At 33.2% G+C, this 22,827-nt stretch overlaps 2 protein-coding genes and 1 long non-coding RNA gene across 8 annotated transcripts in view; 2 read left to right on the top strand and 1 right to left on the bottom strand.

Annotated features, from left to right (window-relative positions):
* LOC143046369 (hexosaminidase D-like) overlaps window positions 1-16,314 on the bottom strand; it is a 201,368-nt gene extending 185,054 nt beyond the window's left edge. The window contains exons 1-9 of one of the 6 annotated variants that reach the window (XM_076219501.1): window positions 16,165-16,314; window positions 11,246-11,288; window positions 10,763-10,817; window positions 10,393-10,426; window positions 9,822-9,897; window positions 8,361-8,448; window positions 7,563-7,641; window positions 2,866-2,951; window positions 2,271-2,454 (exon numbers count right to left, since the gene is read on the bottom strand). In XM_076219501.1, the coding sequence (XP_076075616.1) occupies window positions 2,271-2,454; window positions 2,866-2,951; window positions 7,563-7,641; window positions 8,361-8,448; window positions 9,822-9,897; window positions 10,393-10,426; window positions 10,763-10,817; window positions 11,246-11,271 (628 nt within the window). In that variant the 5' untranslated portion in view covers window positions 11,272-11,288; window positions 16,165-16,314. Of the gene's footprint in view, window positions 1-2,270; window positions 2,455-2,865; window positions 2,952-7,562; window positions 7,642-8,360; window positions 8,449-9,821; window positions 9,932-9,952; window positions 9,987-10,392; window positions 10,427-10,762; window positions 10,818-11,245; window positions 11,289-16,142 lie in introns of all 6 variants that reach the window. The other 5 variants (XM_076219497.1, XM_076219498.1, XM_076219500.1 and 2 more) reach the window with 5 other exon arrangements.
* LOC143046363 (uncharacterized) lies at window positions 12,681-13,674 on the top strand. Its single transcript, XR_012969146.1, has 2 exons — window positions 12,681-12,759; window positions 13,096-13,674. It is a non-coding gene; the product is annotated as an uncharacterized LOC143046363 (long non-coding RNA).
* A 109-nt stretch (window positions 16,315-16,423) lies between the features above and the next one.
* On the top strand, window positions 16,424-22,402 carry LOC143046370 (cytochrome b-245 chaperone 1-like). The gene is made up of 7 exons (XM_076219502.1): window positions 16,424-16,442; window positions 17,599-17,695; window positions 18,711-18,752; window positions 19,503-19,576; window positions 20,273-20,372; window positions 20,693-20,837; window positions 21,095-22,402. Exons 2-7 carry the CDS (start codon window positions 17,605-17,607, stop codon window positions 21,255-21,257), a joined length of 615 nt encoding a protein of 204 aa, XP_076075617.1. The 5' UTR covers window positions 16,424-16,442; window positions 17,599-17,604; the 3' UTR covers window positions 21,258-22,402.
* The last annotated feature ends 425 nt before the right edge of the window (window positions 22,403-22,827 follow it).

The raw sequence follows: 22,827 nt of genomic DNA on the forward strand, positions 1-22,827 counted from the left end.
GCTTATAATGAAGGCTGTACAGTGACCTATAGTTGCTAGCATCAACTACATTTTGTCCCTGGTATATAGTTTTATTGATCGCAATTATACCAAACATCAGCAAAAGAGGTGGAATTCCACTACCTTACCAAGTAATACAGGTAGTTCTGTGTGTCTGAGCATGTCGTCCCACATTATAGCTGTCAACTTACCCAGTAATACAGGTAGTTCTGTATGTCTGAGCATGTCGTCCCACATTATAGCTGTCAACTTAACCAGTAATACAGGTAGTTCTGTATGTCTGTGCATGTCGTCCCACATTATACCTGTCAACTTACCCAGTAATACAGGTAGTTCTGTATGTCTGAGCATGTCGTCCCACATTATAGCTGTCAACTTAACCAGTAATACAGGTAGTTCTGTATGTCTGAGCATGTCGTCCCACATTATACCTGTCAACTTACCCAGTAATACAGGTAGTTCTGTATGTCTGAGCATGTCGTCCCACATTATAGCTGTCAACTTACCCAGTAATACAGGTAGTTCTGTATGTCTGAGCATGTCGTCCCACATTATAGCTGTCAACTTAACCAGTAATACAGGTAGTTCTGTATGTCTGAGCATGTCGTCCCACATTATACCTGTCAACTTACCCAGTAATACAGGTAGTTCTGTATGTCTGAGCATGTCGTCCCACATTATAGCTGTCAACTTACAAAGTAATACAGGTAGTTCTGTGTGTCTGAGCATGTCGTCCCACATTATAGCTGTCAACTTACCCAGTAATACAGGTAATTCTGTATGTCTGAGCATGTCGTCCCACATTATAGCTGTCAACTTACCCAGTAATACAGGTAGTTCTCTGTGTCTGAGAATGTCGTCCCACATTATAGCTGTCAACTTAACCAGTAATACAGGTAGTTCTGTATGTCTGAGCATGTCGTCCCACATTATACCTGTCAACTTACCCAGTAATACAGGTAGTTCTGTATGTCTGAGCATGTCGTCCCACATTATAGCTGTCAACTTACAAAGTAATACAGGTAGTTCTGTGTGTCTGAGCATGTCGTCCCACATTATAGCTGTCAACTTACCCAGTAATACAGGTAATTCTGTATGTCTGAGCATGTCGTCCCACATTATAGCTGTCAACTTACCCAGTAATACAGGTAGTTCTCTGTGTCTGAGAATGTCGTCCCACATTATAGCTGTCAACTTACCCAGTAATACAGGTAGTTCTGTATGTCTGAGCATGTCGTCCTACATTATACCTGTCAACTTACCCAGTAATACAGGTAATTCTGTATGTCTGAGCATGTCGTCCCACATTATAGCTGTCAACTTACCCAGTAATACAGGTAGTTCTGTGTGTCTGAGAATGTCGTCCCACATTATAGCTGTCAACTTACCCAGTAATACAGGTAGTTCTGTATGTCTGAGCATGTCGTCCTACATTATACCTGTCAACTTACCCAGTAATACAGGTAATTCTGTATGTCTGAGCATGTCGTCCCACATTATAGCTGTCAACTTACCCAGTAATACAGGTAGTTCTGTATGTCTGAGCATGTCGTCCCACATTATACCTGTCAACTTACCCAGTAATACAGGTAGTTCTGTATGTCTGAGCATGTCGTCCCACATTATAGCTGTCAACTTAACCAGTAATACAGGTAGTTCTGTATGTCTGAGCATGTCGTCCCACATTATACCTGTCAACTTACCCAGTAATACATGTAGTTCTGTATGTCTGAGCATGTCGTCCCACATTATAGCTGTCAACTTACCCAGTAATACAGGTAGTTCTGTGTGTCTGAGCATGTCGTCCCACATTATACCTGTCAACTTACCCAGTAATACAGGTAATTCTGTATGTCTGAGCATGTCGTCCTACATTATACCTGTCAACTTACCCAGTAATACAGGTAGTTCTGTATGTCTGAGCATGTCGTCCTACATTATACCTGTCAACTTACCCAGTAATACAGGTAATTCTGTATGTCTGAGCATGTCGTCCTACATTATACCTGTCAACTTACCCAGTAATACAGGTAATTCTGTATGTCTGAGCATGTCGTCCCACATTATAGCTGTCAACTTACCCAGTAATACAGGTAATTCTGTATGTCTGAGCATGTCGTCCCACATTATAGCTGTCAACTTACCCAGTAATACCGGTAGTTCTGTATGTCTGAGCATGTCGTCCCACATTATAGCTGTCAACTTACCCAGTAATACAGGTAGTTCTGTGTGTCTGAGCATGTCGTCCCACATTATAGCTGTCAACTTACCCAGTAATACAGGTAATTCTGTATGTCTGAGCATGTCGTCCCACATTATAGCTGTGACTGATGGATATTTGACTTTGATGTAGTTAAGTACAGCCTTACAGTGACTGAAGAATAGTTGTTGTTGTGTAAGGTTCTGTACATGCATTCGTTTCTTACATTTATCACAGATCCCAATATGGTAGACCTGTAATTGAATGGCAGAATTATTATATTTTTCAAATATCTTCTTTCACTGAAGCTTGTTTTAATTATATAGATGGCTAATAAAATATAGTCCAAGCCAAATTCTAAAGATTGTTTTGGCAACTGTATCATGATAGTTCTGCTTCTAAGATATTGTATCTCCTTTTTTGGGTGGTTTTTTTTTTCAATTTTTTTTTCTTCAAATTTTTTTTTATTTTATTGTGTTTCAGTAGACTTTTGACTGTTTTGCGTTCAATTCATGTCCTTTTTATATTCTATTTAAAATAATACTCATGACTAAGTTTTAACTGGAAGATCACTGGCATTATGACGGCAATAAGATTTAATTTACAGCAATAAAAGTATGACAAACAACAAGTGATACATGAGACTAGTTAATTATGTAACTGACCTCGTCAGCTCCGATATGGAACCACCTAAGACCTTGATGTAATTCCATAACTTGATCAATCATCATACAAACTGCCATCAAAGAATCTGCTCATAAAACAGTATATGTCAATTCCCTAAATAATTTAATACATTGTTCACAATTCTAAAACTATCGTTCTTTTAAACACTAATTATTTTTCATTCTGATCAGTCACTCAACTACCGTAACTTAAAGCTTCATTACATAAAACAACGTTTGATACCATCATAGAAAAGTAGCATCTATCTTTCAATGCTCCTTTATTTTTTTTTTGTTTCTATTTTTCTATTTTTTTATTTTTTGATATTATAGAATAGGATAGTATGATAGGTACTTTGAACTCCAATCAGTAGCAGTTCTGCTGTCACCATTTTTGCATAAAGTTTTATACATGTTATATGTATTGTTGACTTTTAATTTATTATAGAGTGAAGTGTTTTTCTTAAACTGCTGTACTTGTCATGCATGAACTATTTGCCACTGGACATTTATCAAACAATAGTCAATCAACACATTTTTCTGAATCCATTTTTACTGTATGTTTATCAATGCATGCCATGCACCTTTTTGTGTTTTCCTGATCAAGAATTCTGTTTTCCAGTAGAAACGTTTTATAAGACCCTTGTCTGTTGATGAAGATGATAAAGAACATAGACTATTTAGATATCATTTTTTTAGGTACTTATATGTTATATAAGTTATGTTTATACATAATTTGATTTTAATTACTCAGTAGTCATTATTTTAGGATTTTCCCAGGATGTGTATTTTCTTTGCTGTTGAGATGAAACAGATTTATTATCATATGTCAATCAGTTAGATATGAAGTTTATCACATGTTCTTAGCAGGAGGTCTAATTTCATCAGTTCCAATACAAATATACATGTCTTGTTAATTAGTGACCACTTGTGGCATTTGGCTTCCTTTGTCCTTTGTTTCTTGATACATTAATCTGGGTGCAGTTTTAACTCCTCCCACTTAGGAGTATCCCATTAAGAAGTTGTGTATTAAAAACCTGTGTATGCTGCCTTGAGTATTCATTTATCTAAATGCAGATAAAGCAGTTATAGAATAATCTTGGCTAATAGTGCTAATAGTGTTTTAGCTAAAAACTTGCCTCCCACCGACCCCTCCTTTCACCTTCAATATTGCCATGACAGGGGAAGCAATCTCAGCATTATGTTTATTGATTTCATTTATGAAATTTTATCACTGGTTGTTTCAAAAATTTCACTCATCCCCCAAGAATTTCTGGGGATAAACTGTCAAATTTCATACAAATTCATTCCAACACCAATTCAACATCAACACTACTAGGCTTCCTCATAGCCTCCTTACAGGCTTCCTCATTGTCTCATTATAGGCTTCCTCATAGCCTCATAGGCATGATAGCCTCTAGGAATGATAGCCTCATAGGCTTCCTGATAGCCTCATGCATTTATTTTGAACCATCGTTCCAATTGGATTGGTGTGATGTCAAGCCAGGGGTCTATACTTTGCTACTTTTCAGTATGCACATAGCTAGGCTCTTGGTTTAGGCATGGAGCAAAAAATTAAATTTTTTAGCTGAGTAGTTTCCCCAAGGGCCAAATTATAATCGTGATGTATATATATAAAATAAAAGTTGCAATTAAATTATGATTTATGTTTAATTCAAACATGGATACCAATGGCATTGCTACACAGTATTTCCCAGGAGTTTATTTACAAGATAGGTGATAGCAGGAAAAATTAGGTTGATAATAATGTGAGCACTAAATCCTTAATTTTACATATCATGAGTTCAAACAGGGTGTTCTGAAAGAAATCAGGGGTAATTAAATTATTTAAATTACTATGAAATTAATATGAACTCATTATGTGTGACTTTGAGGATTTTGTTCACTGACACATATTTAGCAAAATTAAAATATAGGGCCAAAAGTTAGATCAGGATGGTTTAATTGTCAGGTCAAAGAATTTGCAAGAAGATATGAGGTTGGATGTTTGCTCAGGTGTTAACACACATTTCCCTATTACATAACAGATTACCACAGAAAAGATACAGTATAAACAAAAGACAATTAAAATAAGATTAGAACAGCATCACATCAAACAGAAATAAATTTACCCTAAAAAATATTTACAAAGAATCAGAACACATTGCAAACATGGAACAAATGACAATTAAACATATTCAGGATCATTTCTGAGAATTTTGTATAAATTGGTCATTGGAAGCTGTCACACTGATGTATATTCGACATCTTCTATTATAATTGTTCATTTATTGCTTTTTTATTATTACCTATCTAGATTAGAATGACAACATGGAAATGGACATCTGTAAGTTTACTATTGTTATATAGAGAATAATACATGGCAAAATCCGTATCATATGTCGTATCATCCCGAGACACCAATATCAGCCCAAGGGCCTTTAGGCCCGAGGGATGATATTGGTCGAGGGTGATACGGCATGTGATACGGATTTTGCCATGTTTTATACGCTTTATCATATATTTCAACAGGAGAGTATTATATTATATAAACTGTTTTCTGATCCATAGCACTGGGTTACCTTCAGTTCTACTTTTGTCTTGCTTCAAAAGCCTAAAAAGAACTTCTCAATTACTTATCCAAAGCACCTGGGTTACCTTACAATTTGCGTGCTTTTGTTTTTAAAATATTTTGTTTATTATTTTATTTTTTTGTGTGTTTTGTATTTTTTATAGACTTTGCATTTAGTGTGCCAAAAAATATGAAAACTTGACGTTCGTGACGTCACATACCAAACAATGACGTCATTCAATAAATTAGGTCACTTAAGAGATAACTGTATTGTATTTGAAGCTTTAAGGACGTCCATCGGTAGTTTTACTGTCGCAAATTTAGTTTACCTGGCGACGCGGAGCGGAGACAGGTAAACGGGTATTTGCGACAGTAAAACTACCGATGGATGTCCGAAAAGATTTAAATACAATACAGTTATCTCTATTCTAATGCAAAACAAGTTCAAAATTAAATTTCAATCATAATTTCAGTGTAAAATCTTCATTAAAGAAAATTCCGCGAAAAGATGTTATCTTCTTTGGTCCCTACACTACATGACGTCATAGGTATGCTTCCGCCGTCAAACATAAACACCAGGCTTTTTCTGGCTTCTGTGTCGCTTCAAAATGTAATAAAATTTGACAAAAAGAAGTTTTTTAGGCGCAACAAGTGAGTTTTTTGTTTATTATTGTAAAAATAACATGTCAATACATTCCGAAATTCAAAATGTCGGCTTCCTTAGTTACAGACAAGGAGATAGAGAATTTTACGCTTGCTGTAATCCAATCAAAACAATTGTTACAAAATAATTGCATTAGAATCCTGAATGACCGTTCTATTGGACCTATTTTGAGGAAAAATTTTCTTAAGCTTACATAAACAAGAGTGCACACGCTGAAATGTCTCGCCATCTATACTAATCATTGATATTATGTTGATAGTCCTAAGTATAAAGCTAAACTTTAATACAACTGTCACATAAACTTAACATTAACCAAGATAACTAAACAAAGACCAATAACCCTTGAAAAGGAGGTCAAGGTCAGATGAACCATGCCAGACAGACATGTACAGCTAACAATGCTTCTATGCAACATATATAGTCGACCTATTACTTATAGTTTAAGAAAAATAGACCAAAACACAAAAACTTAACACTGTGCAATGAACCGTAAAAATGAGGTCACAGTCAAATAAAACCTGCGCGACTGACATAAAGATCATAAAATATTTCCATACACCAAATATAGATGACCTATGGCATATAGTATTAGATAAAAAGACCAAAACTCAAAAACTTAACTTTGCCCACTGAACCATGAAAATGAGGTCAAGGTCACATGACATCTGCCCGCTAGACAGGTACACCTTACAATCATTCCATACAACAAATTTAGTAGACCTATTGCATATAGTATGAGAAAAACAGACCAAAACACAAAAATTTAACTATAACCACTGAACCATGTAAATGAGGTCAAGGTCAGATGACACCTGCCAGTTGGACATGTACACCTTACAGTCCTTCCATACACCGAATATACTAGCCCTATTGCTTATAGTATCTGAGATATGGACTTGACCACCAAAACTTAACCTTGTTCACTGATCCATGAAATGAGGTCGAGGTCAAGTGAAAACTGTCTGACGGACATGAGGACCTTGCAAGGTACGCACATATCAAATATAGTTATCCTATTACTTATAATAACAGAGAATTCAACATTACAAAAAATCTGAACTTTTTTTTCACGTGGTCACTGAACCATGAAAATGAGGTCAAGGACATTTGACATGTGACTGACGGAAACTTGGTAACATGAGGCATCTATATACAAAGTATGAAGCATCCAGGTCTTCCACCTTCTAAAATATAAAGCTTTTAAGAAGTTAGCTAACGCCGCCGCCGCCGCCGCCGCCGCCGGATCACTATCCCTATGTCGAGCTTTCTGCAACAAAAGTTGCAGGCTCGACAATAAAAACTGACTTCATGTTAAAAAATAAAGTAGGGTTGTGATAAAGGGTATGCGATAAAGGGTGTGCATCAAAGTTGCGCGATATGTATTGTACAGCAGGCTATTTATCATATATGCAAAACTACTGTATTTATTACTAAACATATGATAAATAAATATATCGTTACCTGGATTGGAAGGACACAAAGCCATAGGATAGTTGGGAACTTCTCTAAGAGATCTGAATTTCTCATGTTTCAACACAAACTGCAAAAATAAAGCAATTACTTCTTTGATGTTCATACCTTCTCTATTTGTGATTTTTTTTTAGTGTTTTAGTTTGAATGTTTGAGTGTTAGAAGTGACCATATCTTTCTATTAATATGTTTTTGGAAACTTCTGCATCATGTGATAAAACTACTAATAACAATATTAGACATAAAGTTTCTACATGTGTCCACTGAACAGGACTTCCCTTAGCTTTGTAAAATATAGAAAAGGATAATACTGAGTTTCAAAAGTTCAGTTTTTTTTTTGAAATGGACAAATATGTATTTATTTCACACGGTCCAGACTTTGAAACACAGTTATTTATAATCTTATACTCTGTTTGAATCAATTAAATGTCAATTATTTAAAGTGTTGTGTTGATGGAAGATTTTTGACGTATGGTCAGATACTCTGAATGGACAAGCTAGTGCTTGTTGTACTGTATAAACACCAGTCTATTGTTGACAATTATCTTTCCTTAGGTTGCTGTACACCTTATACCTCATGTTAATCATGTTTAGTTATACATTACTATAGTCTATACACTGACCCTAAAAGTTGTATGTGTGTATGCGTGTGTCTCAGGGTTTCACTGAGTGCTGTAAAAATTTATTTGACAGTTAACCTGTTACAAATGTTTCTAGATATATGAATATTTCCCATAGTATTTTAAGAATGTTGTATTGTGTCCAATGTATAAATAAAATAGATTGTACCTCAAAATGACCAAATGATTGCACTAGAGGGATTATTATCAAACTGTTTTCTTCTGCTAGTTGCTGAATTCTGTATATTGCTTCTTTGCTACAAAAGAGTATAGATTGATTGATTGATTGATTGATTGATTGATTGATTTACACTGCAGCAGCACAAAAGGAAAAGAAGTACAGAGACCATGCACACTTAAAAAAATGTTACAAAAATAACGTTCTTTTAATCATTGTTAATTGTTTTCTCAATTAAACTTGATTTTAAATAGTTAATTATTATCCCTGAATCAAAGTTGCAGACTTGTTTATAGGCCTGATGTGTCAGGCAACTGAAGAATCAATAATTAATGTTAGAACTGGTGATACACACTGTCAGGGGTTCTACTTGTAAAAGTTATTTTTATGATTAAAGGAGCTTTCTGAATTTTCTTATTTTGTTAAAATGATACACTCCTTTGAAAATTTGAAGGCAGAAATTTCATTGGCTTCTGTGACAATTACCAGAACAAAAATAAGAAAGACATCTAGTCAGAACCTTGTCAGCATGCGAGGACACTAGTCAGAACCTTGTCAGCATGCGAGGACACAGGGTCAGAACCTTGTCAGCATGCGAGGACACAGGGTCAGAACCTTGTCAGCATGCAAGGACACAGGGTCAGAACCTTGACAGCATGCGAGGACACAGGGTCAGAACCTTGTCAGCATGCGAGGACACTGGATCAGAACCTTGTCAGCATGCGAGGACACAGGGTCAGAACCTTGAATTGTCAGCATGCGAGAACACAGGGTCAGAACCTTGTCAGCATGCGAGGACACAGGGTCAGAACCTTGTCAGCATGCGAGGACACAGGGTCAGAACCTTGTCAGCATGCAAGGACACAGGGTCAGAACCTTGACAGCATGCGAGGACACAGGGTCAGAACCTTGTCAGCATGCGAGGACACTGGATCAGAACCTTGTCAGCATGCGAGGACACAGGGTCAGAACCTTGAATTGTCAGCATGCGAGGACTCAGGGTCAGAACCTTGTCAGCATGCGAGGACACAGGGTCAGAACCTTGTCAGCATGCGAGGACACAGGGTCAGAACCTTGTCAGCATGCAAGGACACAGGGTCAGAACCTTGACAGCATGCGAGGACACAGGGTCAGAACCTTGCCAGCATGCGAGGACACTGGATCAGAACCTTGTCAGCATGCGAGGACATAGGGTCAGAACCTTGAATTGTCAGCATGCGAGGACACAGGGTCAGAACCTTGTCAGCATGTGAGGACACAGGGTTTGTATTTAGGCTGTACAAGTCATGTAAGTGTCTATCTTTTAACCTTATTATTACCCTACATCTGTCTTTTGTTATTCCTAAGACTCTGTCAATCCAATAACAGGATTCTTGGTCTTTTATAAAAGAAACATTGTACCTATTGCTACACTTTACTAGATATTATTATTACTTAAAGAGCAGAACAAACCTGTATGCATGTTGTGATGCTACCTCCTCTAAATCTCCATAGTATGGAAACATATCTTCATATTCAATAAGGAGGCCTGTAGCACCTAACTTCTTAAACAATGGTATAACCTAAAATTAGATCAATAAGACCTGTAGCACCCAACTTCTTAAACAATGGTATAACCTAAAATTAGATCAATAAGACCTGTAGCACCCAACTTCTTAAACAATGGTATAACCTAAAATTAGATCAATAAGACCTGTAGCACCCAACTTCTTAAACAATGGTATAACCTAAAATTAGATCAATAAGACCTGTAGCACCCATCTTCTTAAACAATGGTATAACCTAAAATTATATCTATAAGACCTGTAGCACCCAACTTCTTAAACAATGGTATAACCTAAAATTATATCTATAAGACCTGTAGCACCCAACTTCTTAAACAATGGTATAACCTAAAATTAGATCAATAAGACCTGTAGCACCCAACTTCTTAAACAATGGTATAACCTAAAATTAGATCAATAAGACCTGTAGCACCCATCTTCTTAAACAATGGTATAACCTAAAATTATATCTATAAGACCTGTAGCACCCAACTTCTTAAACAATGGTATAACCTAAAATTATATCAATCAAACTATATTTGGTGCACATTTCTTTCATGCTTTTTGATACTTCATATTTTAACAAGTTTTTTGAGTAACTTGTGTTTATTAAGTTGTGGATATATAAGAATAACGATTGGATAGGAAGACAAATTATTTTTCGACCAAGTCTTTCTGAATATAGTATTTGATTGACCTGTTACTTTGACAAATCAAATATGAACAATCTAAAAAGGTACATGTATTTTTCTGATAGATTTTAGTTTCATATATTATAAAAGCCAAAAATGACAGGCTGTTTGTAGATGGAGGTTTATACAGCAAGTTTCTTAAGACAAGTTGGTTTACCTGTTCTAAATATTCCACCCTAGGCGGAGCACCTTTCAGGTCAAGGTGAACAAGTCTGAAAAAACACAACTACATGTAAACATAGTTATTATTATCTATTTATACTGAACTTTTCACACATATATTTACATTAAATGGTTATGGCATACAATATTGAGACAATAAACTGTATAATACATGACATTATAAAGGGGCATAACTCTAAAAGTAAAAGTGACTCACCTAAATTCAAACTTTGTTTTTTGGTAATAAGCAATGTGGATAAGTTCAATAATGTTTGGTTGGTGAAATCTTTAATAAATTACCATGGTTAAAGAACATCGAGGAACAGAAACCAATTTTGAGATATATACGTTCATATAAGAGTATCACTTAATGCCTTCTCTGGGGATGACAGGCACATACAATTGTGATAATAATTAAGCAACACTGCTAAAAGTGTTCTCAAAGGCTAATATACATGATATGGGGATCAAAACATACCTATGGTTCTGGTCCATTAAATTCATTCTGTCTGCTGTATAACCTGTAATGTAAATATATGTAATTTATTTACATGATAAATTGGAAATGAAGACACAAATATTTTTTATTCACTAAACTACATGTATTCTTCAGTGTTTAAGAATAGATGAATAATGCAATAATATAATTCATCATGAATATGTAAAACTTGGATCTCCCAAATACATGTTACTATAAATACCTGAAGAAAATCATGACCTGCCAACTATCCAGATTTTCTGCATTTTTCTCCCAACTTTCATGTATCAACCTGATTTTGTAGAACGTGCAAAAGCCTGATTTCTATTTATTCAACTGGAAAATTTGCTGGTTCCTGATTTTGAACATTTCCCGGGGACAATTTTGACCAGTGATTAGTCAGTTTAAATCTGAAGTGATATTCACAACACTACCATGCGGTCAGTCACTCCTGTGCATGACTGAATGATGATAAACTTTATAGAAAGTCTAACAAGCATGTACATTGTACAGATAATACATTTGTGCATAAGAGCTGTTTATACATGTCATAAGACATTTTATTTTCTATATGTACAAACATGTAATACATGTAATATCACCATTGCTTTCTCCTTTTAGCATTTTTAGTCTTTGTTAAATTTACACTTTTCAAAAAATTGTGCAGAGTTGATCTTTCTTTCAAATAAAGAAATAAATTACTTGGCATGAGTACAGTTTTATCCTGTCGATTAATACAGACAAAATTTCACATAACATTTCATCCATCAAAACCATGTACATGTAACCTCAAGTTTCAAAAATATTTTATAGATTCACCAAATGAAAAAAGAATGGTGTTTTGAAACACCCAAGACATATCATGCATATGTTTACTACTCAAAGAATCAACAACCTGACAAAAGAGAAGAAAACCAGCCTAAAGTCACTAATGGGTCTTCAAACTAACAGAATGACAGAAATGTCCTGCACCCAGCAATTTGTAGATAACCTGAATGACATGAGTTATTTCATAGTGTATTTCTTATAAAAATGGAGTTATGTAATTTATGTCTTTTGGCACAATTTTTTTATAGTTGACTTTATATAATGTATGGTCTGATGCTGTTTCCCTTCAGAAACATTTGTTGTCAATTATAAATTAAGCTGTCACCATATATATTAAAGCCACATACATAGCTTTTATATCTATGCTGTCACCATACCAGGCTGACCATAAACAGGAATAAATATTGGGAATTCTTCATTGCTTTTCATCATACATGTCAAGTGACATGATATTCGCGTGTAATACACGCTTTTTCAATGGTTTACACGCAAGGATTTTGTCACATGGCGTGTACACGCTTTTCAACACTTTACACGCAATTACACGCATTTTCGTTCTTTTAACTTTGTGGTCGTTAGTGATATCGCTATTCTCAGGTTTTTTCCTTATTTGGCGAAAAATACCGAAAATTTCGAAGTAATTGTTTGGCTGCCGTTTATTTTTCTATATGGACAAACAGTAAAAGGTAAGTAGTTTGTGATTAGTTTTAACGATTTTGTTACTTTCTTTCAAATTCACTTTATAGGGGAAATGTGCACAGAAAGAGGTCGCTTTCAGGCCTGTACCGCCGATTGTTAATTCAAAACGATGTGTACATACCAAGATTCAATGTCTATAAATTATATTTTAAAGTTCGAGTTTAAATGATCGAGTGACAAGTACCGTATTGTGCATTCTTTGTTGCAATGATCAAAAACAATACATGTGAGAGGAGAAATACAATGTAGCTAGTTGAATAACCATTTAACATGTTTATTTAATGGAAATCAAATTTATAAAACATTTTTTTTTTTAATTTCAGTTTCAAATATAGCAAACAGATTCTACAGGCCATGGGGATGAAAATATCACAGAACTGTTGGATCAGCTCTCATAGTAACAGCTATCTTCTGATGAACTACCCAGTTTTGACCAGGCAATAGCAATGGGAGCAATGGCAGAGATAATAGATGACATTTTACATTGCCAAAAAAACAAAATGACATTCTTTCAAATATATCAATTCCTACTGTGGGAGAGCATTTTCAATTATAAAGAAATATTGACACTGAATTCTGATCAGAACTTGACTATGTTACATTTATATTGTACATTGTTATATGCTGTTATCAAATAAATGTAACTAAACTTGAAACTGGCAGTTGTTTTGAATATGTGCCTAGTGGTGGTGCTTTAAAAACAACATAACAGACCACTGTTTAATACAATAAAAGTTCACAGTAGAATATATATTGTTTTTTGTATATTAACAAATTTGTATGTGAAATTATGAACATTACCACATTCATATTAAAAAGTCCGCATCTACGTCACGCGTTTTCACACGCTTTTTGACATGTCATGTCATGTCATGACATGATTTCCCATTGTCAGAAGTTGACATGTATGCTTTTCATACATTTGTAGATCAATTAATGGAAGTACAGTTTTTAAGGGGAAGTAATCAAATTGTTTGTCAAACTTTTTTGGAATTCACAAATTATTTATGACCTAAAGCTAAGGTAATTGGTGTTAATTAACAATGTGTTTGACACAAAAGCCGTCAGGTAAAGCCATAATGGATCACTTAAATTGACAGCTTGCACAGTTGCTGAACTTCCGGTTCATAGAACAATTTCTATTTTACCAGTATTTCAAGCCAGAAAAATGCAGATTTTTCGGTGATAAAAACTACAGGGCGCCCAAGAAATGACAGAAAAAAAGCACAGGCGTCAATAAAAAATGGGCCGGCGCTGTGCCCTGTTCAAACGTTGTAGCTAGAACACTGCAACAATACACTCACTAAATCTCAGTTCAAACACTGCAACAATACACCCACTAAATCTCAGTTCAAGAAGTCGTCAGACATTTACTGTTTATGTGACAGCCTACCTTATATATAGCTGTATTTGGAAAAACTTGTAGGAATTTTGGTTCTCAATGTTTGTCAACTTCATACCTTATTTTGCCTTTTAACTTTTTTCAATTCGAGCGTCACTGATGAGTCTTTTGTAGATGGAACGCGCATCTGGCGTAAATAGAGAAGTTAATCCTGGCATCTATGATGAGTTTATTTACTGGTCCCAACCAGTTTATACCCACAAAACACAAAAACGTTCAGGAAATGTTCCAGGAACGTTTCTGTTTCGTTGTGAGAAAGTTGTGATTTAACATTGTAGGAACGTAAAAGTGTGGACTACCAGTTACGTTGTAAGAACGTTATGATATAACGTTATGGAAAACCAACCTTGAACCTAAATAGAACCTTGTGTAACCAAACTGGAACCTTGATAGAACCTTGTATAACCAATCTGGAACCTTAATAGAACCTTGTGTAACCAATCAGACACCTTTATAGAACCTTGTGTAACCAATCTGGAACCTACATATAATCATTTGTTACCAATCAGGAACCCAAATTTAACCTAGTCCCAGACAACATTTGTATGTTGGCACAACAATGGCCCAACGTATCTACATTCATTGGCTCAACGTTGTTTTTCTCTCCATCTTCCTGAACATGCATGAACATTTTGCCACTGGACGTTTTGGCAAACAACAATCAATTAATCTTTCTCTCCAGGAATTGTACCCATATTTGAATGAATTAAACCAAGGCACTGGCTACGGTTACATGGAAATGTAACAATAATAAAAATATTATTGTTACATTGGAGACTAATTGCCGGAATGCAAAGTTGGGTGAGGAACCGATTATTTACAAATGTAACAATAATTACTGAGACTACGGTTACATTATGTTATTGTTACATGAAAAACAGCAATGTACGCTAGATTGATTAAACTTAAATCTTCTATAGTTGTATTGCTTCATTCTTTCATATGTACTAAACAATACTTGTAATTTTTAAAATACTGATAAATAATAAAATATTATTATTCAACAAATGGTGTACAACTTGAATAGTTTTACTACGTATTAATGGTTTTGATGTTCTTAAAGATACTACTCAAGATTAGGAGTGTAAATGTCAAAGGCGAAAAATATAGTTCAATGGTTTCACTTTTTTAAAGTATTTAACTGCACACCTACTCTTATTACTGTCATTATACTTTGGAACAATTTTGTTTATGGTGAAAAAAATAAAACTTGGGATGCGTTTTAAACGAAACTGAAACAATATCAAGACATACATTTCATACAGCTTTATAACTTGACGCAAATTGATAATCAAAAGCAAAGTTTGCTAACTGTAACTTAAATACTAAGAAATTCTGTATGTACACGTATCTGTGGAGGACGTAATTTCGTTCATCAAAATTGTGTCGGACTTTAAAACAACTTACTGGATTTGTAGAAATTGTCATTGTAAATAAAAAATTACAGTAAATAAATTGTATGTTATAAATGTATGTAATAAATGTCCTCAACTTTTACTATTTAGTACATATTACTAGTCCCATCGTACATTGCCTTTTTTCATGAAACAATAACGCAATGTAACCGTAGCCTCAATAATTATTGTTACATTCGTAATTAAACAGGTCCTTACCCAACCATACATTCCGGCATTTAGTCTCCAATGTAACAATAATATTTTTATTATTGTTACATTTCCATGTAACCGTAGCCAGTGCCTTAAACCAACACATCCATGTATAACATATATAACATGCTGCATGCCTTGTTTATTTGTTATTGCACATGTTTTTATATTTCGTAAAAAGCTTATTAGAGCTTATGTTGTAGTATGTTTGTCAATATACAGAATCGAAATAAAGTTTTTTCTGACTTTAATAATTAACTTTGAGGAACATGAGAAAAGATACTTCGGGACTTCAGTTCATGCAAGAACACTTATCTTGTCAAATATAACATGTGGCAGTTAAAGCACATTGTATATTTACACCTGTTAGTATGCATGCAAACCTTTGTGCAATCAATCAAAATCAATTCATTTGTAATTCATCACTTATTCATCATTTTTGTTTCAAAATATCATCAGTAGCGAGCACTGTTTACAGGCAAGACTTTCCGTGCTGTATTGTCCAATCAACTTCAACATCCGGTGTCCCGTTCGGAGTTTCTTACGATTTTCTTTTACCTCAATTTTATGAAAAGTTCCGGAAATCCCGAAAACCATTTATTTTGATGTGACAGTGTTTGTAAACAAAACAGTTTTGAGGTTATCCAGTTTAGTAACAGTTGTATTGAGTAATACATGTAGTAGTATTTAACATAAGTTGTGGAAATATTCCACCCTAACTGTAATTGTAATCATCTTTTAATCTACACTAGTTTAATAATGGGAATTTAGGCTTATATACTAAATTTGGAACAAATTGAATGGGTCATTGATTGCCCTACATTCTAATTACATGAGGTTACAGAAAAGAAGAAGAAGGCAAGCAGGTGTAAAATTAAATGATCACATTGACTCATTTTTTCCCCGTGTTTGTTAACTCCACCGCAGGGACCACGCATGAAAAAATGAGCAAACTATGCAGGGGCGGATCCAGTTTTTTAAAAAAGGGGGGTTCCAGCTAAATGGCCCGAGACCACAATTAATTCCTCTATTAGCTGTTTTATAACGTTTTGTCTCATTTAAACAAATTACAAGTCCAAAAATATGTCCAAGTTTCAGAAAAATTGCATGTTTACAACTTACAAATTTAGCCAATATATATACACATCCACATTAGATGTTTCGAAAACTGTAAATATTACCTTTTTGCACCTGGCCTAATCACTCTTTCCTTATCAAAATCAGTTAAAATAAAACCTCTTACCCTGGAACCCCCCTGGATCCAACCTTACCATAAAAATTGACTGATTTTGACGAATCACGTTTAATTTTTTAAAACAATATTAACTGTGTAAATAATTATTTGAGACCTTTGACTTATGATAAATCACGATAAGGATATTAGTTTGATGAATGACAGTAACCAATTTGATGTTAACGGTAGCAGAAAATGACCAATTGATGCCTGACGTTAAAGGGCATTGGACCTACCCTCTGTATACACCTTATCACTATCTGTTTTCATTTAACTCCACTACATACATATAGGTTCCATTGTATCATTTTGATGTCACATTAAAAAATGTCTGATGGCACTAAGGAAATTTAAAATGGTATTGCTGTATAATGTCAATAGTTCAAAAGTGGCGGATTCCTATAAAATAAGGTCTATTGGATTGTAACGTTCTTTCATCTTCGGCTGTAAGCTTGGGTATAAGTGGCTACAGGATATCAGTAGATATTTACCAGAATTAAAAAAAATGTATTTCAGTTAATTCTGATTATTCATGGTTCCACTTTATCACAAAGTTTCAAATACAGTTGTGTTATATTTTCAGATAAAAATGAGAAGTTTTGTAAAAATTAAGGAACAGACAGATGCTAGTTTACATCTTGTCAAAGAAACTGGTCTATATGGTTATGCACTCCTTACAGGTAACATTGAGTATATACATGATATAAGTAGATAGATGTATAACATATCAATAATGTAAAATAAGAAATATAGATGGTTGTCATGTTTGAGGGGGTGGTAGGACCTTTGTCGGGACATCAGGATCAAGTGTTTTTCAGGATTGACCCTTTAGGGATCCAGGATTTCTTTTTCAAATTTCAGGATATCAGGATTTAATTTGTTTTCCGGACCTCAGGATTTTTAAGCCCAGATTTTGGGATAAGGCCCCCTCCTCCTCCTCCTCCCCTCCTCATGTCTGTTGACTGCTTGTATACTTGTAATCATATGATTTATCTGAATATCAGGTCATATGATTTATTGGAGGAATTAAATGCTGATATATAATTAATACATGTATGAAAAGAACAATGCATATTGGATTTAAGATGTTTACAAAAAATCAGTTGGAACTTTTGAAAATTATAATAGTTGTAATTAATGTAAAAGACAAAATTTTAATATCACACATGTAATATGGCTTATAATAGATTAGGAATACCCAGAGGTATTTTTCTTTAATTCATTTGGTGTCTTACTTATAGAAATAGATATAAGAAAATGTCATTTGAGTGCCAATAAGACAACTCGATCTCCATTCAAATCACAATATGTAAAAGTAAACCATTATAGGTCAAAGTACAGACTTCAACAGGAAGCTTTGGGTAAAACGGAACAGAAAAATGTTTGTCAGTGATAATTTTTCATTGACAAATAAAGTTAACTTTGATCCAATACAATAATGGAGTTATGGCACTTCAAATTAAAACATTTTGAAGAAGGGGGCAATTTGCAGTTCGTTTGTCATAGTTTTGCCATTTGAAGAAAATTGTTTTTTCATAGACCGTTTTTTTTTAATTTCATGGTTTCTAAAACGATCACAATTTGCAGTTCGTTTGTCATAGTTTATCAGTTTGAAAAAAAAATATGCATTTCCATTAATATCAAAAACTTAATTGAATTTCTCATGAAACATATTTCTTATTGTTTTGTATTCAGCCTTTACAGCAATTGGATATGGAGCAGCATCTTACAGTCAAGGTATTGAAATATTAAAAATAGACATGTTTAAAAATCTTGTTAATATTATTATGTTGATTTGAAAAGGAGGAAAATATTGCATGTAAAAGATTCTTTATATATATTATTCTAATATAGAAAATTGTAGCTTTGTATGTGGACTAATTTAGGCAAGGTTTCTGTCAGAAGAAGAAAAAAATGAAACTTTCTACTACATAGCATTGAGTTTCTATATATAGTAAGTGTACAAGTTTCTAAAGACATACATTGTATTATTATTCATTTGGGAGCTGAAAAGCATCGAATTATGCAGACCTACACCATAAAGGTGGCTGTAATTTATGATTGATTGATGGGTGATTACTGCAACTTTCAAAACTACTGGGTTTTTTTCATAGGGGTCAGGTTTTTTTTGGTGGAGGAAGCTTTAAGTGAACAACCGACCTTCTGTAGGAAAGAGTTGACACTGCATCTACCACATGGGGAATTAGAACTCATGCATAGACCCATACATACATGTATACATTGAGGTTTATGTACCTTAAAAAAATAACAAATTATCAAGAGAACAATGATATACATGAGGCAGGGATATGTTTACACACACTCTTTTCGTAGATTCCTATTTCTGAAAGGCAGTTTACACACATTTATTTTTCTTCATGAAACCGTGTGGAAATGGCAAAAATATGCTAAATTCCACTCTACCACATTCATAAATGTTTAGTTTTAATAGCTAGTTAACACAAACTATTTAAAATTTTATTCTAGATTCCTATTTCTGGCAGACAGTTTACCTAACCTTTGGTGTATTTATGGGATTAGCCTGTATGGAAGACTACGAGGTATTATTCATAGATAATAAGGATTTACAGTCTTTAATTTAACAGAATAATGAATTATACATCTTTGCTTTGTTTAAATATTCTTTATAGTAAATACACACATTTAATTCTGAATTAACATTCACTGATTAAAGACTTATCTATAAAAAAGAAGATGTGGTATGATTGCCAATGAGACAACTCTCCACAAGAGACCAAAATGACACAGAAATTAACAACTATAGGTCACCGTACAGCCTTCAACAATGAGCAAAGCCCATATTAATTTCTCATTCAGCACAAATAAAGAAAAAAATATTAGATTGATGATAATTGGACAGTTTATATCAGATTTGTTTAATTGATAATGTCACAATATATCTTTTTAGGTAAAGCTTTGGTACCAAGTCAGGAATATGACAGTTGTTATCCATTTGTTTAATGTGTTTGAGCTTTTGATTTTGCCAATTGATTAGGGACTTTCCGTTTCAAACTTTCCATGTCCTTTGGTATTTTTGTGATTATACTTTTGGTACAAGTTTAAAAGAAAAAAACACAATATAAGAGATCTTTCTTTACTTGTATGAAGAAAATTTGATATGATAAAACAAAATGTTAATGGAAAAGACTTAAAGTTATATATATTAATCACCGTATCTGCAGAAGACTGTTGTCAAACCTCCATTGAAGTCATTTATCAGAATCTTTTAATTTTAGGAATGTGTATTTAACAAAACAGATAAAGATATTCGTCTTACAAAACAGACTGTATGGGATAGAATACTTAGTGTGATTAGTCAAAGGCCTGCCAGTGTGGGTGAGTTATACATACTTTTCTAAATAAAAAGACATGTGAAGTGATGCTAGCAACTAGCAAGCTCTAAATTGCCTTAAATCTATACATGTTGAGAAAATTTAAGATAAACTAGCAAAGTGATCATGGTCATGCCATTAAAACAGTACTGAAATATATTTTACAGAATGTTAAATGTTGGTCTTGCCTCTTCAAGGTGGAAAAAGGAGTGCTGTTTCCAACAGTTGTATTAGCATTTCCATTGATATTATTTAATCCCATTTAGATTGCTGACCTAAAGGTTAAAAACTAACTGAATAATATTAATGGAAATTTTCTTTCAGTTGTGTTCAATATAGAAGATGTGACCGGTGTACATGTAAAAGAGGAAACTGTGACCTACTTTGGTAAAGGTTATCAGGTTGTGCTATTCATGAACTCAGGAATTGATGTAGGTGTTACAGATTCTTTCATCTTTGGAAGAGAGAGGTAAATATATTTAGAATTTTGGTTCTTCGCAAGTTCTTGTTTATTGTTTCAAATAATTACAAGTTCCCTGTAATGTGAAATCTCCTAACGATATATTCAACTATTTTAGAAGAAATTTATCAATAATTGGTTGAAAAATATTTTATTTAAAGAAATTATTAGTAGAATATTTCATGCTTTTATTGATCAATGATTGGTTGTAAAATATAATTTTTTAACAAAGTTAATAGTGGAATATTTTATGTTTTTATTTACAGCTCTGAACATACTAAACTTGCTGACAAAATAAAAAAATTCCTGAATTTATATCAACCTCCAGAAGGCTTATCAGATGATAGTAGCTCAGATTCTGGAGAGGATGGGTTTGAACATATCACGGATCAAGTTATAGAGGAAGAATTGAAAAAGGACCAACAATAAACAGGGGACCAAATATTATCTAAGTGGTAATCGTTGACCTGGTACAAAATTCAGATTTTACATTTTTTTCAAAATTCTTACAATGATGTTTGTATTTATGTTTCTCAAATAGTTAGAATGGATATAAGTGCATTTTCTTTTAATATAAAAGTAAGTGTTGTATAAATAGTTTAAATATATTTTTTTAATCAGCCAAAATGTTTTTTTAACTAAATTTTTATTTTTTTATTATTTTGCAAATGTTTTATCGCCATTATCAAATTTTTGTAGTACAGGATTCAAATGCACATCTAAATTACTTGTATTGTTACTTTCCAAAATGTTATACCAACAATAAATATAAACTGGCAATGTTATCTTAAGAAATCAGTGAATGAAAATAATGCAGCTTTGCAATTGACTATAATTTAAATTGTTTTAGTGTAGGGTTAATGAACAGTATTTAGGTCACATAAAAATTTTGACGACACATAATTTGTGTGCCTGTAAATATTTTATCACTATGATTCCACAAAATTTTCTACAGTCATTTTCAAATGAGATTTGATATTTTCAACATGATTATTTTTATAAACAGGTAACAGTAAGAAATATTCTATTTAAAAAGTTTTCACACCTTTGAACTTTTTTAACAAAAATTGAATGAAAGACAAACTTTTGAATTAAGTTGCCATGAAATCTTGTTAATTACTTCTCAAGTATATAATATTTCATAAAAATTTTGAATGGGTCAATATGATAGTTTTTGTTATATGATCTTTTTTCTTATTCATTATTTATTTATGGTGGCTGTTTTTTTTTTTTTAATTAAGGCATAGAAATTTATTTTTTATAACTTTTAATAGATAAGCCTCTTCTAGTCTTAAAGTGTTCGCATTTATCTTATTGGATGTGTTTTCAATTTACACCCTAACATAATTATAACTGTGTACAAAAATATAATTAATTGAAGTTTTTCACTGGGACATTATTTTATATTCAAATAATTGTACTGATGTTCATGTAAAAAACTTGAGTAAAACTGACCAAAAAGAATCATTTATGATGTAATTGTTTTACTGTAATTGCTACTGTTCCTGAATCAATTACTTTGTAGTTAAATGAATCAATTATTGTGTAGTTAATTGAATCAATTACTGTGCAGTTAATTGAATCAATAACTGTTGTTAAATGAATCGTTTACTGTACAGTTAATTGAATCAATTACTGTAGTTAATTGAATCAATTACTGTAGTTAATTAAATCAATTACTGTAGTTAATTGAATCAATTACTGTAGTCAATTGAATCAATTAATATGTACTTAATTGAATCCATTAATGTGTACTTAATTGAATCAATTAACGTGTACTTAATTGAATCAAATAATGTAGTTAATTGAATCAATTAATGTGTAGTTAATTGAATCAATTAATGTGTAGTTAATTGAATCAATTAATGTGTAGTTAATTGAATCAATTAATGTGTAGTTAATTGAATCAATTAATGTATAGTTAATTGAATCAATTGCTGTGTAGTTAATTAAATCAATTAATGTGTAGTTAATTGAATCAATTAATGTGTAGTTAATT

Source organism: Mytilus galloprovincialis, chromosome 9 (assembly GCF_965363235.1).
Source record: "Mytilus galloprovincialis chromosome 9, xbMytGall1.hap1.1, whole genome shotgun sequence".
In the NCBI taxonomy this organism is placed as follows: Eukaryota; Metazoa; Mollusca; class Bivalvia; order Mytilida; family Mytilidae; genus Mytilus; species Mytilus galloprovincialis.

What these genes read in the sequence shown, in the direction of transcription:
- LOC143046370 (XM_076219502.1), top strand. Translation starts at nt 17,605, where the DNA reads ATGAGAAGTTTTGTAAAAATTAAGGAACAGACAGATGCTAGTTTACAT. An exon ending in TGGTTATGCACTCCTTACAG is followed by an intron (nt 17,696 to 18,710) that starts GTAACATTGAGT and finishes TTTTGTATTCAG; the next exon opens with CCTTTACAGCAATTGGATAT. An exon ending in AGCAGCATCTTACAGTCAAG is followed by an intron (nt 18,753 to 19,502) that starts GTATTGAAATAT and finishes ATTTTATTCTAG; the next exon opens with ATTCCTATTTCTGGCAGACA.